General features: G+C 37.8%; 1 protein-coding gene across 1 annotated transcript in view; it reads right to left on the reverse strand.

Annotated features, from left to right (window-relative positions):
- The window catches only part of LOC150074908 (uncharacterized), a 108,291-nt gene that overhangs the window by 46,529 nt on the left and 40,668 nt on the right, over positions 1–21,094 (reverse strand). Inside the window, exon 4 of the mRNA XM_090389379.1 lies at positions 13,600–13,813. Within this exon, the coding sequence (XP_090245505.1) occupies positions 13,600–13,813 (214 nt within the window). The remainder of the gene's footprint in view (positions 1–13,599; positions 13,814–21,094) is intronic.

Genomic DNA, 21,094 nt, shown 5'->3' on the forward strand with positions numbered 1-21,094 from the left:
AAACAACAGGCCCTATGGGGAAAATAGGGTTAGGTGTCGAACACCCAAGGCTGAACACACATTTTTAACCAAAACATTACCAAACACAATAAATAATCGTAATAAAATACGTAAGTATTTTATTACGACTATTATGTAATAAAATTTTGCTAATGCTTTTGCTTCTGTCGTAAGCAAACTTGTTTTTTGTTTCATTTTCTATCCAAAAAGATGACAGCCGTTCCATCTCTTCCAATTCTTTGTGTCTAATGAATTTTAATTACACTTTAAGTTGTTCCTCATATGAAAGTTGTTTTTATGCATCTTTCTAATTCTCGGCATTGCCTCATTTAGGCCTGTAGCACGTACAATATCACATGGTCTTTAATTTCGCTCAAAGCGTTTCACAATTTCATATTTTTTTCTCTATCGACAGAGGCAGACTGACCATAAGCCTTGCCGGGGAAACTCCGGTGGGCTGGAGGGATTTTGGCCATAAACGCTAGTATGAGGCCACTATCAATTTTCCGGGGTAAGAATTTTTGACCCAGTCTGCCTCTGTTTATCGATATTGCTTTTCTTTTTCTCTCTGAATCTGTAGTGTCTTCACCAGGATGCTTCCTTGTCACACCTTTTAAGTATTTTACTCATTTTTAGGGAATAAAGCACAATTACAAAACGAGGAGGCATGCTTGATACATATAAACAAAGCTGGGCATGTAGCAACCGAATAAACAACACCGTAAAGACAGAGATACACTATTAACACCTCACATTTTACTAAAGCACATTTCTGGGGGTTACTACCATAAAACAATAAAAACAATTTCCAGTTGTGTTTCTGCTAGTGGAATCTGTTATAAACTGGTGGTAAACTCGATCTAATTGCACACTGGACACTGCTCATCGTGGACTAATGTTATTAGTGGAGTCCCTCAGGGCTCAATGTTGGGTCCATTATTGTTTTCTGTATTTATAAATGATATTGTTGATGGTATATCAAACTTAATGTCCAAGTTTGCAAGGACACTACTGACACTATGCTGCTGCAACAGGATCTGGAAAGGTTGAGCAGATGGGCTGAGAGGTGGCAAATGAAGTTTAACATTGACAAATGTAAAGTACTACACATGGGAAACAGCAACCCCAGAGCAACGTATCAACTCTGTGGTACTACACTGACAGTGGTAGAGAATGAAAGGGACTTGGGGGTGGTTGTGCAGGCAGATATGAAGTTCTCTGAGCAGTGCAGACGGGCTGCAAGAGTAGCTCATGGAGTATTGTCAATGATATACAGGAATTTTTCCTGCAGGGATAAGGAGGTGATTATTCCCTTGTATAAGGCAATGGTCAGGCCACACCTAGAGTACTGTATACAGGTCTGGAGGCCTCATTTCAAGAAGGATGTAGAGCTGCTGGAACGAGTACAGAGAAGGGCAACAAGATTAGTGAATGGAACAAAGGGGTGCTCTTACGAAGAAAGGCTTAAGTTTTGCAAATTACAGTGTCTGGAGACTAGGCACCAGCGAGGTGATCTAGTAGAGGTGTATAAAGCCTTGAATGGTTTGAGCATGCTCAATGCTGATGGGATTCTTCCTCTAGCTCAGAATAATCACCTGAGAGGGCATAAATTCAAATTGAGGAAAGACAGATGTAGGATAGACGTGCGGAAATTTGCTTTTAGCCAGCGGGTGGTTGGTTGGTGGAACAGACTTCCATCCCTTGTAGTGGAAGTTGATAGCCTAAATAAGTTTAAGGCTCAGCTGGACAGGTATTTTGAACGAACAGAGGGGTGAAGTGGAAGTGGGGTTTTTTTTTTTTTTTTTTGGCTGATGCTGCATAAGCTTGCTTTCTTGCATCAAATGCCTCTACTAATGCTAATGCTAATTGCATTTGCGATAATACCAATAGCAGAAATTTTACGTTATTATGGTGAAATGTGCTTCGCCTTCACTGATATAAAAAACAAATACATTTTCAGAATCTTCTCTTCATTCCTATCGTGTTGTGTTCAGTTGGGGTGATTCTGCGTTCGACTGCCATTTCTTGTAAACACAAAGGCGAATCGTGTTATTCACGATATCGTTCCCCTATTTATAAATCGTGTATGATCAAATTTGTGTAGTGTAAACACGTGTTATATGAGGACTGACTGTACCGTGCTTGTGTTGGAGGTTGAGAAGAAGAAAGAAGATATTTGTTGACATTAGACTTGAACTTCTGTAGACTGTAATTTTCAGAAAATACATATGAAGGAAGGTTGTTCCAGAAAATGGCAGTCAAATGAATAAACGAGAAAGATGAAAAGTTGGTTCTGTGAGTTTGAAGTTGGACAGTAAATGGATGTTGGCTGGTGGCAGCACGTGTTCGGACTGTTTTGAAAGAGAGAGAGCAGGAATTATAGAAGCCAATTCAGAAGAACAGTGCCCATGGAAGTATCTGTAGAAAAGGCATGCATCAGAAACAGTACATCTATGAGACAGCGAGTGGAGAGACTCTGTTAGAGAGGAGTCATTAATTAACCTAACTGCCCTCTTCTGGATGGAATCTAGAAGCCTGAGAGAGGTTTTGGGGGCACCACCCCAGATATGGGAACAATATTCCATGGTAGGGCGGATTTGCGATTTGTACAGAGCGAACAGCTGTTTGGAAGAAAAGTAATGCCGAGAGTGAAAGAGAAAACCAAGTTTTTTAGATGCAGAGGCAGCAATCTTTGTAATGTGCTTGTGCCAAGAGAGAGAGATTAGAAGTCAGGATAATCCCCAAAAGAGATATATCATTTTGCCTAGAAATCGGAGTGTCACCAAAGATAAGCATAGGAGCAGAAGAACCCTTTTTGCGAGATATAAGAAAAGACTGAGTTTTAGAAGGATTGAAATCAACTAAGTTGTCTTTGCCCCACTGGAAAATTATTTGGAGAACGGCATTTAAGGAATTGGTAGCGGATATTCAAGAAGTTGAAGCTGATTGAGCAGGGCAAGGTTTCTCAAAATGGAAAGTGGAATGCAATGTGCTATCATCGGCAAAACTATAGATAGGATTTCCAGTCAATGGAAGTTCATTAATATACAAGAGGAAAAGAATGGGGGGAAAGAACTGAACCTTGGGGGACACCAGCATTAGTGAAGAAGTTAGAAGGCAGAGAGCCATCTACCACCACACTCAGTGAGCGATCAGAGAGAAAACTGGATAACCAATTACAATAAACAGTTGGCAAACCATAAGATGGAAGCTTGTTTAGAAGACCTTTATGCCAAACATGATCAAAAGCCTTTGAGATGAAAAGAGCAACTGCTTGGGTTTCACCGAACTTTTCCATTGAATTTGTCTTTGAAGAAAAAGTAGAAGTAATTGCAATGGGGCGATAATTGGATGGGAGGGATTTGTCACCCTTTTTTTAAGGAACTGGCTGGATATGAGCAAATTTCCAAGCAGAAGAAAAAACACCTTTGGAATAAGAAAGTGAAAAAAGGCACAGGAGTAAGTTCAGGAGTACAGGTTTTGAAAACAAGTGGAGAAATACCATCAGGACCTGGAGCTTTCTTAGAATCAAGATTAGTAACATCCTTTTGACAGAAGACCACAGGAGGCATTGAATGGAGCATGTTGGGAATGGTGGGAGGTGTTTTACCAAGATCATTAATACATGAGTTAGACGAAAAATGTGTTGCTAGCAGGTCAACTTTATCCTTGGCTGAAGTGACAACAGAACCATCTGGATTTGACAGAGGTGGGAGCAGAGATGGGCAAAAATTGTGGCCAATAGCTTTGGCAAGAGACCAGAATGCTCAGCTACCATTAGAGCAAGAAGCAAGTTTTCTACTCTTAGCCCGTTCAAAATCTAGTTTGGACTGATTAATAACTGCTTTACAATTGTTGCGGGCTTTGGTGTAGGCAGAAAATGAAATCGAAGAATTGACAAGCCAATTACGATATGCAACGTTCTTCTCTTGAACAGCCTTAGCACATTTATTGAAAAACCTAGGTTTAGATAAAGGACGAGATTTTAAAGTGGGGTGTAGGATAAACACTTAACAAATATAATTTCCCCGACACAATCTAAGCAAACGTTGACATCAGAAGTTTTGGAACAGCAATCCGACGAAGGGAAAGAAGAAAAGAAATCTCGCAGGTCATCCCATTTTGCATTTTTGTAATGACAAACAATACGAGGTAGGGAATAGCCATAAGATAAAGGCTGCATTGGAGATGTTTGTTTGTTATTTGGTTTTTAGGAGCATTAGCAACTAAGGCCATATTGCTCCGAGGATATGCAATGGTCATTCCCTGACCTTTCCGCATCCTCCATATTTGGTGATCACGGGCTCGAACCCCAGTCTAATCAAGAAGCGTGTGCTACACACTGCTGCTCTTGCCCACCTGGCTACGGAAGCGCCATTGGAGAAGAGACAATCAGTAAGTTGTTATCTGAGGTGCCTAAAGGATTGCTCATTTCTACGGTGTACTTAGAAGGGTTGTTTGTTAAAAAAAAAGATCAAGCGTGTTGGCTGTATGATTAGGATTGTCTGTTATTCTTGTATGTAAATGAACAATCTGTGCAAGGTCATTTGTAATTGCAAAAGCCTCAGCATCTTGACAAGCTGGGTCGGTGTTACTAGAAAATGGAAGCCAGCCGGAGTTGTGAACATTAAAATCACCAAGGAAAATTCACCAAGGAAAATTGCCTCACTATTAGGAAAGTTGGACTGGAGAAAGTTAAGTTGCAAAGAGAGGAAGTCAAAGAGTTCCAAGTGATTAGCAGAGTTGGGAGAACACTAGAAACAACAGATGAATTTGACACAATGAGGTAGAGAGATTTGAAGTAAGAGAAGATCAAAAAGAGGAGATTCCAAATTACCAAGTCTCTGACAGGGAATATCGGAACGGACATATGCACAAGTACCACCTTTGAGGCAAAAGCAATCATACAGCGAATAGTTTGGGCAACTGGCTGAGCAGTCGTTGAATCAACCAATAACTGAGATTCTGTCAGAAAAAGTACATGGGGTTTGGCAGACTGCAAGTGGAAATGGACATCATTGAGATTAGAACTGAGACCACGTATATTTGTGAGATGAACCAGGAAGTGTTTGGGAGGTTTAGATATTTTTGCAGATAAGCTTACTCTATTAGTTTGTCAATTTATGGCATATTCAATAGTAAGAAAAAGTTGGGGGAACATGCTGTATGAAATAATGAAATTTTTGGATATGGCGTACACATGGTAACAATATACCCAGATTCTTGACATAACGTGACCTCGACAATGCTTCCTGCATACACACTACTCGGACTTCCTCCAGTCAATAGGTTCGGTCTGGTGTACTAACTAGCAGCTGGCCTGCGAACACCGTTTTAGAGCTGTACCCTCGAAATGTAAGGAAGATTGGATCTCGCCACAATGTTCATCATAACCTCAAAAGTCATCAGTCATACTGCATGATGGAAGAGATGGGGAAGGGTTGACTAGAACTTAGCTCTGGAGACTAAACATGGGTTCCACCACTTCAAGCCTCCAATAAGCAAAGTGGTGGTATTGCACCGGTTGATGAGAGTTATCTACCACCTAGTATTGGCTGGTAACACAGAGGGGCGGCATTCCTCCATGTGGTGTGGGCGCCACACCTCGCCCCCTGCTTACGTTGGTTCATACCTGGGTGCTACAAACATGCCTGTATCAAACAATGAGACTTTTTCGCCTTTTACTTGTATTCTGCTTTCAGAGCATCCCTTTTTACCATCCAACAATAATCGGCTAACATGGTGGCACTCCATTTGCTTTCATATCTTTGTTACACTGTGATGTCTTGATGGAAGCACTCATCACATTCATCACTGATGGCACCACAGTTTGGTTAGAAGAAATCCAGGTGTGAGTGCAAGAAATGCATCTTCAATGACTTGCACCCCAGTTTTTCGTAAAAAGTAATGAGATCTTCCACAGGCTGCCTATAACATTAACATTGTGAACTAACATTTCCTAGAAAACCAGTCAAAACATTTAAAAAGGCTTTCCACACTGATTTCTCGCTATCACTAAGGACATGCTTGACCTGTTTGTCTTTGAAAAGTTGCCTTAGAAAAGTTGTCTTGGAAACTTCTCTTGCAAGTATCTGATTGTATTCACATACTTGCAACCATTCACTTATAAAGCCTTCACGAAATATTTCATGAGCCCCAGTTTGATGTGGAGTGGTGGAAGCAAAACTTTATTTGGATCCACCAGAGGTTCAAATGCTACGTTCTTCGTTCCATGTCTTAATGATTTTCATTTAGGCCAACTCATCTCATAGTGCATGACTATCCCACTTGCAGAGCAAGCAATGATACTAGTACAACCCTTTTGTAGTCCTAATAAAATGACAATTACCTTTAAATTACCACATATCTATCACTCATAACTCTGATAGTGTACACCTAAGAGGTTGTTCTGTTTGCATATGCTTCTTTTTTGTGGACAGCATAAGGAAGAGGTATTGAAAGCAGCATATTTCCATTGTATAATAACAGCCTTAAGGCTAACCTTAGAAGCATCTATAAATAGTCACCATTCTTCCAGAATGGTGCCTCATGTTCATTTCTGCCATTAGACCATCAGAATCCTTACAGCCTTAAGGCTAACCTTAGAAGCATCTATAAATAGTCACCATTCTTCCAGAATGGTGCCTATTTATAGATGCTTCAATGAACATGAGGCACCATTCTTCCAGAATGGTGCCTCATGTTCATTGCTGCCATTAGACCATCAGAATCCTTACAAACAGTTGAGTTCACTTTCTGTTTGATAGAATTTATCTAGTCTTTATTTAGAGTACGAAATGTTGTCACTTTCACAGAATGATCTAGAAGATTCAACTGTTGTAACCTCAAGGCCAAAAGCTCTTCCTTATTCTTTGGCAGTTCGAGATCCTGATGAGGTCATTAAGCTCACTTTCTGTGATCTTATGTTGTTCAGAAGGATAAAGGTTTGGACAAATTGGTGGATCCCTTGACGTAGATGGCTGCTGTACTTCTTCGTGTATATCAAGTTGATGTTCATCAGTTCCTTCATCTTCATCAAAGTGTAGAGAAAAACGGTCGGGTGGTTCAGGAATAGATAATACTTCACTGTGAGGCATGGGATGAATTGCAGATGTATATTTGGGTGTGTTACTGTCCACTTTTTCTTCGTTGTCATCCCTTTTCTAATATAAGGCACCATACAGAAGTAACAGTCCGTGACATAATTTGTTGGCTCACTCGTCGCCACTGTAATAATAATGCCTGATCACTGCGTTTTTTATGTCATCATAAGTGGGTCACAAGAAGTACATAAAGCTACATCGCTGCACAGAATTGAGAAAAGTGAAAGCAAGAGTTGAATGCAAATCTACTTTATTTTCTGTACATAACGGAAAGATAATATATGTTGCAAGGGACAATATGAAAAAATAAATAAGATGAATAAATAAAAAATATCAGTTTTGATAATTAACTGTGATAATTTTTGTTAATCATAACATTCTGAAAAAATAAAGACAACATTTAAAGTTAACTATTTTATTACATTTTGAATGTTTTACATGTAATTTGTAATCCAACTAATGGATTACAAATAAATGTATATTCTTTAAATCTAATAATTTGGTTACTATAATTGAACAAAAATTATTTTACTTTTAAATTTAGCTCACTATCAATGTTTGAAGTTTACGTTTATGTGTTGCTTTTAATACATCATTTTTCTTTTTAAAATAATTGTTGAGCAAAATATCGATAATGGTATTAATTAAAAAATTTTAAATTATTTTTTATGTTAATTGAAATATTATCACTTACAATTGCTACAACATTATAACCAATTTTCTTCAAGCCCACAATAACTTTCTCAAAACAATGTAATTTTTCTGCAGTAATTTTTTTTAGGGATAAAGCATAAATGACACCTTTGTAATTTGACAATAAGTTTAGAATCATAAATACATATGCACTTGTAGCTGTACCAAGTACTATCAAAAGAATTTCCCAATACGTTTCCACCTTTGTAATCAATATAAGATATCAGAGACGTGGTGTCACACAGATATAAGGAATGCGGAACTGGAATTTGGGGAATACAATGTGTATAGAAAGGATAGACAGGACAGGAGGGGAGGAGGGGTTATGCTATTAGTTAAGAAACACATAAAGTCCAAGGAAGTGAAGCCAGTCGACATTGATGGACAAGGCAGTGTCGAGTCAGTTTGGTGTGACATAAGCATAGGGAAATCTAAATTGAGAGTAGGAGTGTGCTATAGGCCTAATGACTCTGATGAGTATAATAAGATATTGTACAGGGAAATAGAGTGGGCCAGTAAATCAGAGAGTCTTATAATGGGGGATTTTAATTTCCCAGATATTGACTGGAATTTGTGGGTTGGTCACTCGCACACTAGCAAGGCTTTTGTGGATATATTGGATGATTGTTTTCTACATCAGCATGTTCGTGAGGCAACAAGAGAGAGCAATACTCTTGATCTGATTATCAGTAGTGATTCTTCATGCATTAAGAATCTGCAGATAAATGAACCACTAGGTGGCAGTGATCACAGTGTGTTGAAGTGGGATTTACTCAAGGAGGTAACTACCATCAGGGGAGGTACCCATAGACTGGAGATGTGCAAATGTAACTCCAATTCACAAAGGAGGATCAAAGGCTGACACAAGTAATCATAGACCTGTTAGTTTAACTTCTGTTCCAGGTAAATTAATGGAGGCACTGGTTAAAGAAGCACTGCGGGATCATCTAGACAAGAATTCAGTTATAGCTCAGACGCAGCATGGTTTTGTTAAAGGCAGGTCTTGCCTGACCAATTTGATTGGATACTATGATGTAGTCACAAAAGAACTGGATGCAGGGAATAACTTTGATATTATATATTTGGATCTTAGAAAGGCTTTTGATACTGTTGCACATGGAAGACTGCTGCACAAATTGGAGCAGTGTGGCATTGGAGGCAAATTGCTGCTATGGATAAGGGGATGGTTGAGTGGCAGAAGACAGAGAGTGGTAATCAATGGACACTGCTCAACGTGGACTAATGTTATTAGTGGAGTTCCTCAGGGTTCAGTGTTGGGTCCGTTGTTGTTTTCGGTATTTATGAATGATATTGATGATGGGATATCAAGTTTAATGTCCAAGTTTGCAGATGATACAATGGTTGGCAGGGTTGTTAAGGACACCACTGACGCTATGATGCTGCAACAGGATCTGGAAAGGTTGAGCAGATGGGCTGAGAGGTGGCAAATGAAGTTTAACATTGACAAATGTAAAGTACTACATATGGGAAACAGTAACCCCAGAGCAACGTATCAACTCTGCGGTACTACACTGACAATGGTTGAGAATGAAAAGGACCTGGGGGTAATTGTGCAGGCAGATATGAAGTTCTCTGAGCAGTGCAGACGAGCTGCAAGAGTAGCTCATGGTGTCTTGTCAATGATATACAGGAATTTTTCTAGCAGGGATAAGGAGGTGATTATTCCCTTGTATAAGGCAATGGTTAGGCCACATCTTGAGTACTGTATACAGGTCTGGAGGCCTCATTTCAAGAAGGATGTAGAGCTGCTAGAACGAGTACAGAGAAGGGCAACAAGATTAGTGAATGGAACAAAGGGTTGCTCTTACGAAGAAAGGCTTAAGTTTTGCAAATTACAGACTCTGGAGACTAGGCACCGGCGAGGTGATCTGATAGAGGTGTATAAGGCTTTGAATGGTTTGAGCATGCTCAATGCCAATGGGATTCTTCATCTTGCTCAGAATAATCAGCTCAGAGGGCATAAATTCAAATTGAGGAAGGACGGATGTCGGATAGATGTGCGGAAATTTGCCTTTGGCCAGCGGGTGGTTGGTTGGTGGAACCGACTTCCATCACTTGTTGTTGAAGTTGATAGCCTAAACAAATTTAAGGCTCAACTGGACAGGTATTTCGAGCGAACGGAGGGGTGAAATGGGAGTGGTGTGTTTTTTTTTTTTTTTGGCTGATGCTGAATAAGCTTGCGTTCTTGCATCATATGCCTCTACTAATGCTAATGCTAATAAGATTTCAGATGAATTTCATCGATCATTAAAACTAATTTTGCTTTCTAAAGAATTTAAAAAAGCCAATTTCTGTTTAGCATACATCAGAAAATGATTCTCTTGGTGGTCATCTGGAATTTTTGGGTTTAGAGAAGAGCCTACGAATAGTACTTGGATGAGGAAGAAGTGCATGCTGTAGAAATTTGTAGGCATATGTAGATATCGAAAACACCAAAGACGAAAATATTAACACTTCGGTGGAATATCTGTATGCATCCTTTTCACAATCTAACAAATGTAATTGTTCACATATGAATTTAAACACTGATGCTCTCTCGCTATTAATGACCCCCGTAATTGAATTCAGTAAACTACAAGCAGCATTTAAAACAAAAGAAATATTATTAACATCACTGCTGTTGGCAATTACTGGTATATACTCTAAGATGTCAGTAATCTGATAGAATCTATTCACCTTCATAGGAAGTTCCATTGACGGACTTTCCTAAATTATGAATTTCAGCACTCTGTACAAATACCGACAACATCAAATCTTCACTAATCACGACTGAATAGGCAATGAAAGGTGCTGGCTGAAATATTAAATATAAAAACACAATACAGTTATTTCTTGAAATAACTTGCCAGCATTCAGGTGCTGTATGTCTTATTCAGGCACTCTGCTAGTTGCGGGACTGTACGTAATTTTCAAACTTTTTCATAATCATGTTTACTCTTAATACTATTTTCCAGGGCCTTCTCAAAGTTTTTTCTTCTAATCTTCGCTTCTTCTTTTCAGGACTGTCTCTTATAAATGCCTGTGATAAAAAATAGCTTGGACAGTTCAGAAAATGTGATGGAACAGCTCCGTGAATTAATTTTGGATGCTTGAAATCTACGGGCGATTCTCTTTTTTTTTTTTTTTTTTCATCAAATTAAGATGCCCATCTAACTATCTTGGATGGCTTGAAATGAATCTGACATACCTGTAACAATATGAAATATATAAATAAAATGTTATGCTCTCTTCCGAATTTCACTTTACTTATTATTAGCATCTCTTAGACGATTGTTATTAGCTTTTACAACTAAGGATACCTCAGTCCGCATACACAGGCCTATAGTTTATCAATATAATATATCGAAATGTATTATATTGCATATAATGCATTTCGTGTATTTATCTACACTAAAAGTTTCAATAAATAAAATTAATATTATGTATCACACAAATATTGAGATTTTTTGATTTCTTAAACAAGCATGCATGCACTTTTCTTCAGCGTATCCAATATATGAAAGGAATATTTTATATATAAACGAAACCACAAAAGCCGAAATCCTGACGAAATTTACTTCTATATTCTGAGAATGTATCTATTTCACATTCTTATATATTATCGTTCCATTATTGTTAAAATGCTCCTATTTAAGATAACTACTGTTAATGTACCACAAACTTACTTTAGCAAACTTACCTTTGAATGTTCAGATGGCACAAAGTCTTTCCTTGGTATAGCCATTTGTTAACCATTTTTCAACCATTTGTTAGTTAAAACAGCATCCTTCAACGGAAATCCAAAGACGTGTACTTTCGGACCACCTTTATAATTTCCACGGCATCCAGGAACAAAACATTTTCCAGGCATTATTAAAAACTTCAAAGCACTTTTATGAAATGAAATAACACAAGACAGCTGCACTGATATAGCAATGAACAAAGGCAGAGGGGCTTAAGCTCTATCTACTAGAATTACTGTAGTTCTTGACCTTTACCCCTTGGCCCACTTAGAATAACGGATTAGCCTACTGATGACATAGTGATAAGGCATTATTATTACGGTGGCGATGGCTCACTCCATATCATGGGCACTGCGAAAGGAATAAAACATCCCTTTCAATTCACCCACACATTGAGTTTTGATGAACAGTTACTGCAGTTTATGTGTGGACCCCAGTTCTTGTCCTGGTTGCCTACTTTACAACCAAAGTACAAGTAGGCCTTTTTTATGGCTCGAGTTAAGGGTTGCTTTCTTGAAGCTAATGTGACTTCACATAGGTAACAGAAGTCATCCAGACTATTCACACAATTACGGGGTATATTAATCTTACATGACACAAATACTGCACAAGTAGGAATCTCACAGAGAACAACTATTAATTAAAAACAAATCACCAGTATCTAGCCGTACTCGAGGATTACAGCAACAGAGCTGACAACAACTTATCACGTGATGTAGAGCGAGGTGACAGTTGCCAGTCATGTGATAAGAGCATGGTGATACTGAAACCGCAGTGTTGCCATGAGTTTTGCCAAGAGCCATAGTTGATAATTTGAAAACAAGAGCCAACTGACAAATTTTAATGTGATTTTTGTGTTCAGCAGCATGAAATTATCCAAAACTGGGTATTCCGCTTTTGCAACATTTTATGTGTTGACCAGTGTTATCTTTGTTTGCTACTCCTAATGGAAAATGGAACCTTTCAAACAGTTATAGATAATACAGAATTTTTCCTGAAAATTTTGTGATTATGTCAAAGACAAAGAAATATTTATTTTGCATGCAAAGTTACACGGGAGGTGAAGGTTTCAGATTTGACACTACGTATGGCTACTGTATGCTAACTAGTTCTCATTCGTTGTAGTAAGTAAGCACAGCACTGACACTTCAAAAATTATAATGCCAGTTTAGCAAGGACCACACTTACTTGTTTATGCTAAAATTAAACTAAAAAAAAAACAGGCTTAATAGTTCCAACATTTTTCCAATTTTCTTAATAACTGACTGAAATTTGTGGAATTTTAAATGGGGAAATCAAAGAAAACATTTTTGTTGAAAGGTAGTAGGAGTTTTAACTGTGTAGACAGAGAAGAAATTATAACATGAAATCGCTTGATCTGGGTCTAATAGCCTCAGGTGGACTACCAAAGACTTAAAAAAACTGTTCTGATTTACAAACAAAAAATTGGGTGTAATTAAAAATTATACATACTATGAAGCTGTTTATTTAACAGCTTGGCATTCCTCCCTTGTGTTCTATGCAGTGTAACCCACATAATCTTTCACTATTGAAAGATTATGTTGGTTTGCACACACAATCTTTTATTATGCCTACTATATTCTCTGTTGATAACCACTCCAAAGTAAGAGCTAAGACATCCGAAATTGAATAGTGATATATTTTTTTCCCACGTTAAACCAAAAATGAATAAATAAAAAGTAAGTAAACTGAGAAATAACTTATGAATGAATCGACAGTGTTATTCTTGTTAAATGAATAATTTTATAAATACATGTGAAAAGAAAATATTTTCTGGGGTACTGAAGAGTACAGTATTAAACGTGCTAATCCATTACAAAATAAATGTGCTAATCCACTCAAAAATATTTAAAATACATAAATAAATTTACGTTTTGAATTATATTTTGGGTATAGAGTAACCAGTATTTTGATTATATTGAATTAGTGACTGTTTGTGAATTTTTAAATTAATGATTTTTAAACTGTTTTTAAATAATTTAACTTTCACTGTATAATACAAAATAACCTAGATTCAGATCATTAATAACATATTTTACCTGTTAACAGATTCTTTATGTAAAACTGTGTCTTCTGCAACAGTTTCCAGTTGCAAATTAGTTTCTTCATCTTTAGCAATCTGTGCTAACCCTTGTGTTTTATTATCTCCAGCAGAACTAACTGCTGAAGATTCCTTGGGTTTAAGTGCTTCACCTGGATGAACTAAAGTGGTACCATTAATTTTAGCAGCTTCCCGATCTTCTGGACGAATAGCTAAAAAATATTAAAGGAATATTCCAGGGTCAAAAACTATGATAATTTTCAGCAATACTCAAACATTAGTACTTGTATTGGTATTTAAGGACACAAGGGCATCTGTGGCCAAAATGTGACAGTTCCCATATTATCATTCTATAATTATATAATAATTTGGCCAGTTTGGTATCAGAGGAATTCATATAAGTGTATTTGTTTAAGGAAGGTATACAGTTCAGCTAGATTAGCATTATTTCCAATGATGTGGGAAAGCGATAGAGGTTCTTGCAATTATGACTGACAGTGGAAAGTATTTTTTCTGAATTGGAAAAAGTGTGTACATTCTAAAAGTATATGTTTGATTGTAAGTGATGATGTACAGTGCATACATTGAGGTGGGTTGTCCCTAGCGAGATGTTGTTATGGTTTTTAGGAGCATTAGCAACTAAGGCCATATTGCTCCGGGGATATGCGGTGGTCATTCCATGACCTTTCTGTATCCTCTGTATTTGGTGGTCATGGGCTCGAACCCCGGTCTAATCAAGAAGCATGTGCTACACACTGCTGCTCCTGCCCACCTGGAGCAGAAGAAACATATGGGTTAGGTGAGTATGTCCTATCCTTAGTCTTGATAGTACAAATCTTTCCTGTCTGTTTTGTCTGAAGCTGGAATTCCATAATGTTGGTTCCTCTTTGATTTGGAGCAATGTGTTATTCCTTTGCGACTTCCATATTTCTGACCACTGAAATGTACACACTTTTTTTTATATGTTTCAAATAATCCACGTACGGTACTTGGTAATGTGATGGTATTGTACGTTTTGGATGTTCGGCTGCCTAGTCTGCTCTCTCATTACCTGTGATACCAGAATGCCTTGGGATCCAGCAAAATTTCACAGAATGATTTTTATTCCATAGATGATTTAAACAGGAAAGATTTGTTTTATGATGGGATGCATCTCAAATCTGCTTCCCAAATATTTTGTGAACAGTAAGAGATAGAAATATTGTCAGTATACATATACAGTTCTACAGTATTGGGGATGTTCTGTGTTATGGTGTTCAGTCTAAGTGAAAATAGGGTAAAACTAAGTACTGATTCTTGTGGGACACATTTTTCTTGAGTGTAGGATCGAGAAAGTACAGATCGACAGCGGACCTGAAAGGTTCTCTGTTGAAGAAAATTTCTAATGAATTATGGTAAGTGCCCTTGCAATCCTACGGAAAAAAGTTCTCTCAATATGTCATGCCTCCAGGGAGTGTTCAAAGCCTTTTCTATACCCCCAGGGGCTTACATCTGGTGAGTATGGGCTTGGCACACCCAGGGTCCTGAGCTGGATATCATCATTCTTCTCTTTCTTGGTGATTCCTTTCTACTTCTCTCTCTCTCTCTCTCTCTCTCTCTCTCTCTCTCTCTCTCTCTCTCTCAGGGTAATAGGGAAATTTTTTTTGGCCAGTGAAGCATAAGCCTCAGGCTTCCTTGCACCATATGGCTAATAATAATAATATCAAGACTTACCATAAGAAGATTTTCATTTTTGACTTAAGCATTATGGATATTAGTATCCGCTTTCACATTAGATCCAAAGTGGTTCTGTTTTGTCGGATTGGAATCCAAACTGATTGCTGTTCATAACTGTTTTAGTTTCAAGAAACCAGGTAAGCCGTCTGCGTATCATTCTTTCTAGAGTTTTACTTAGGCAGCTGGTGAGTGAGATAGATCGGTAATTTTGTGACAGTGATTTGATCTTTTCCTGGTTTAGGAAAGGCTAAAATAACAGTGACACCAGACGGATATGTACCTTCAAGAAAAATCCGATTATAGAATATTAATAGAAAATTCATAAATTCAAGGCAGTACTGTTTTTATGTTTCAGCATTACATAATAGATTCCATCAGATCCAGCTGCACTATTATGTGATCTATTTAATGCTGTTTGTAGTTCAAATAGGTTAATTATAGGCATGATATTGGGTGGTATGGAAATTTATCTTGTAAAGCAAATGCTTTGTCAAGCGTTTGCTTTAAGCCTTTTATACTGAATTAGATTGTTGGTAGTTGGAAACTTTTAAAACAGGTTCCAAGCTTTATTATTTTCCTTTTTCACATTGCTACAAGCTTCATTTCATCTGTGACGTCAACAATGGATTGCAGTTTAATTAATTTGCTATCAAAAGAAAGACGGGTTAAATATTTTTCCCAATCTGCTTTTGAAAATCTCCATTTTATCCGATGATCAGGGCATCGGGTTTGCAGTGTTTGGATTCTACATACAATTGGGAAGTGATCACTATTGTGTGAATCATTTAAAATTGTCCATTCTATACCTGGATACAATATGGGGGAACAAATTGTTAAATCAATTGCTCACATAGATTCAGTGGGAAGGTGAGTATAAGTATTTTGACCAGTGTTTAGTAATGTTAGGTTCAGTTGGTCTAATATCATCTCAATCAAGTGTCCTCTATTGTCCATGTGGGCAGATCCCCATAGTGGATGGTGTGCATTGAAGTCACCAAGAAGACAAAAGGGTAGTAGTATTTGTTTTATTACATCTTCTAGTTCTTTAAACATACAGATATTGTTAGGTGAAAGGTACAGTGATGCTAGAGTTGGTGTTTGTCCAACTGATACACGTACTGCAACAGCTTCTAAGTGGGTTTGAAGTGGAATGTTCCTAGAAGGTATTTTATATTTAACTAAAATTGCAACACCTCCATGTGCAGATAACATAGAGTTTCAATCTTTTCTATAATTTTTGTTTGATGGAGTTACTTTTGGAGTTAGATTAGGCTCTTGTAAGCAAAGAGCTATAGGATTATACCAGGAGTTTAATCATAGATGTCATCGGTATTGCTGCATAAACCTCTACAATTCCATTGTATATTGTGCTCCATTATCTGGTTTTGAAGAGGGAAGGTAAGTCTATTTGCTTCTTGTGAGTGGTTTTTTGCTTTTGACGGTCATATTTTATTTTATCTTTTTTTGGAAAAAGAGGGCGTCTGGAATCTGTACTCTCTTCTAAATCAATATTTTGACCAGGTGAAAATCCAGTCTCTATATCATCTTCTGCACGAAGAACAAGTACTGCTTCATCTTGAGCACTGTTAGGTGATCTGTTTATATCTTCGGAGTCCATGCTTTTTTGATTTTGGTTTTGGCAAAACAGTGGCTTGTTGCCTTCTTGGTTTATTTGGCATTTTATCATGTGGTATAATTTTAGGTGAACCTGTGATAGGGGTATTATTTATTTCATCAACTAAAACAAGTTTGGTAGTAGGTTGATGTGTCGATAGTACAGATCGTGCCCATTCTGCAATGGATGTATTAAGCGGAATTGATACCTCAGTTTGGGTTAACACAGCCTGGCACTTTTGTGTAGCAGAAGAGTATGTGCATTTTGGAATTGTTGCCTTTATTTGTTTTCTTGCTTCTTGATATGTGACTTTATTCTCAATCTTATACTTTTGTATTCTTTTTTCCATTTTACAGAGGTCACATGATTTTGAATATGCTGGATGATCACCCTTGCAATTTGGACATTCCGGAGCCTTTGCAGTACACTCTGTTTGTGAATTATTTTTTGGCCCATAATTAGGAGAAGTAATTTCGCCTCTGCATGTTGTCTGGGAGTGACCAAATTTTTGGCACTTAAACATCTTAAAGGGTTTGGAATGCATGGTCAGATATGACAGTGCAAGGTAGCCTGCTTTAATTGAGGTTGGCAAATTAGGTGTGCTGAAGGTCAATATAATATTACATGTTGGAACAAGCTTATCATCCTTCCAGATCATAATTCTTCTTTCTTGAGTTACTTTCTGCTCTTGTAATTCCATGACTATCTCCTCTTCGGTGACTTCAATAGATCCCGCCCACTTATCACTCCCTTTGAGGAGTTTAAGGTGTTATGTGGCGAGACTTGAATCAGGATTCCGTTCATATATGACAGTTTCAATAACTGTTCAGAACGTCTTGCTTGCGTGGTTTAAATTAACAGATCTCCTGCCCGGAATCGTTTTACTATTTTTGGTGTACCTGATGCATTTTAAAGACATCTCTGAATGACAAAGGGAGACAATTTGTTTACCAGTTGAGTCAATAATGAATCCATTATCAGAAAAGCTGGTGGTTCTGATTTGCTACAGTCTTTTTTTCATTATTTTTGGGAGACTGAACTAGTCTTCCATTCTACAGGTATCAGTATGCTGAGAGCCTACTGGTTCTAGTGGTGGATATTCGTCGCAATCCACTGTTGCTCCTTTTAGCCCTGGGAGAGAAGCTTCCTTCTCCCAAGTTACTGGCCCCGCCACGTGGAGGCAGGAGCGGTGCCAACAAGTGACCAAGCGATCAGAAAAATAAGAAAGCAGTTACATTGCTAGCGAGGATAGCAGTAACAATGTGAGCAAGGCAAGCAGTAACACTGCAAGCGATCATCACACATTAGTAACAAAAGACTTCCCTCATTTAAAAATTTTTCACAGATTCCCTAAGTTTCAAAATTTCTTTTTAGTCTTTCACATATATAGCATATATATATATATATATATATATATATATGCTTTCCATATATATATATATATGTATGCTTTCCATATATATATATATATATATATATATAGATAGATAGATAGACATTAGGCATATATGTATATATGCCTATTATCTTCACCATGTCTGTCCATCTGTCTGTTGTCCATGAAACAGAGGAAATCCCAGTGCACGGATTTTCATGAAATTTTATATTTGGACCTTCCAAAAATATTTGTCTAGCCATTCCAAATTTCATTAAAACCAGACCAACAGAAATCCTGCAAGTATTATTATTTTTTTTTCCATACAATTTTTATGTAAAAAAGAAATTCATTTAATTTTTCAATGCATCGCATTAGCTACAAACAGTCTGTGCATGCTTTGCATGTATTGTTAAGACTTGTGAATGCAGTGTCTCTTGTGAAGAGATACATACATATAGAGAGAAAAGAGGGAGTTCGAAGAATGTAGTAGTAGTGGCACATGATGCAAGAAAGCAAGTGTATGAACTTATGCAGCATCAGCCTAAAAAAAAAAAAAAAAAAAATCACACCATTCCCTCCAAATGCCTGCCCAGTTCCTCCTTAAATTTAATTAACCTATCAACTTCCACAATGACAGATGGAAGTTTGTTCCGGCAATTAACCACCCGCTGGCTAAAGGCAAATTTCTGCACATCTGTTCTACATCTGTCTTTTCTTAATTTGAATTTATGCCCACTTAAGTTCGTAATCTGAACAAGTGGAAGGATCCCATCAGAATTCAGCGTGCTGAACCAATTCAAGGCCTTATACACCTCAATCAGATCACCGCGCAGGTGCCTAGTCTCCAGCCACTGCAATTTGCAGAACTTAAGCCTCACTTGGTAAGAGGATCTCTTCATTCCCCTCACCAATCTTGTTCCCCTTCTCTGTACACGCTCAAGCAAATCTACATCCTTCCTAAAATGAGGCCTCCACACCAGTACACAGTACTCCAGGCACAACCTGACCAAGGACAATCACCTCCTTCTCCCTGCTAGCAAAATTCCTATATATCATTGACAAAACCCCATGTCCTGCCCTGTCAGCCTGTCTGCATTGCTCAGAAAACTTCATATCTGACTGCACAATTACTCCCAGGTCTTTTTTATTTTCTACCACATTAAGTGTAGTACCACACAGTTGGTATGTTTCTCTGGGGTTACTTCTACCCATATGCAGTACTTTGCATTTGTCAAGGTTAAACTTCAGTTGCCACTTCTTAGCCCATCTGCCCAAATTATATAGATACTGTTGCAGTAGCACACTGCCATTACTGTCATTAACAACCCTGCCAACCTTTGTATCATCTGCAAACTTCAACACTAAGCCTGATATACCTTCATCAATATCATTGATAAATATACAAAACAAAAGTGGACTCAAAACTGAACCCTGTGGGGCTCCGCTAATAACATTAGTCCACGAAGAGCAGCACCCATTAATTACCACCCTCTGTCTTCTCCCACTCAACCATCCTTTTATCCATTGTAGCAACTTACCCTTAATACCATTCTGCTCCAATTTGTACAATAGTCTTCCATGCGCAACAGTGTCAAAAGCTTTCCTGAAATCCAAATATATGATATCAAAATTATTTTTTGCATCCAGTTTCTTTGTAACCACATCATAATATCCCATCAAATTTGTCAGACACCGGCTTAACAAACCCATGCTGTGTCTGAATTATTGCTACAGTCTTGTCTAGATGATCCTGCAATGCATCTTTAACCAGTGATTCCATTATTTTACCCGTAACAGAAGTTAAACTAACTGGTCGGTAATTACTCGTGTCACCCTTCGATAACCCTTTGTGAATTTGGGGATACATTTGCACATCTCCAGTTTGTGGAGACCTCACCCGAGTCCAAGGAAGCTCTCATAATTATGGATAAAAGTTTGCTTACTTCCTTTGTTGCCTCCTTTAATATAACTGGATAGATCCCATCCATCCCAGGTGCCTTCCTTATGTTTAACTTCAACAATTTCTCCTCCACTCTGCTCTCAGTTATTACAAAATTATTAAGCACCCTGCGACAATTTGATAACCTTCTGCCATTTTCAAACCCCTTAATAACTCCTCATGTGTGAATGTAAATGCAAAATACTCATTCAGTTTGTTTGCTATCTGAGCAGGATCATCAACAGCCGTACCATCGATATCCAGTGGACCAATCAGATTCATCCCCTTCCTTTTAGAGTTTATATAACTAAAGAAATCCTTGCTGTTTTTCTTAGCATATTTTGCCAAAGATTTCTCATAATCTGCCTTTGCCTGCCTAACCTCCTTTGTGACCTGATTACAGACTAGCTTATATCTGCCATAGGCTTCTGAGTCGCTTGATTATTTATATGCATCCCATGCATTTTTCTTTTCTGTTGCGAGTCTCATTTGTTCATTTGATAACCATTTAGGCCTAAACCTTGAACAATATTTCTTAATAGGTATGAAACTTAAAAAGTAGCATCCACGATTAATTCGTTGAATGCTTCCCACTTAGAATTTACTGTTGGTAACATCGTCAGTTGATCCCACTGTACAGAATTTAAAAACGGTCTGAGACCACTGTACTCACCGTTACGAAAGCAAAAACCCTTTCCTTTACCCCTGATGGTAATTATATCTTTAAGTAAATCCCACATCAGTACATTGTGATCACTGCCACCTAGTGGTTTCTTTATCTGCAAATTCTTAATACATGAATGATCACTGCTGATAACCAGATCAAGAGTTTTACCCTCACTGGT

Source organism: Mastigoproctus giganteus, unplaced genomic scaffold (genome assembly GCF_048544385.1).
Source record: "Mastigoproctus giganteus isolate SK-2022 unplaced genomic scaffold, ASM4854438v1 scaffold_15, whole genome shotgun sequence".
Taxonomy (NCBI): domain Eukaryota; kingdom Metazoa; phylum Arthropoda; class Arachnida; order Uropygi; family Thelyphonidae; genus Mastigoproctus; species Mastigoproctus giganteus.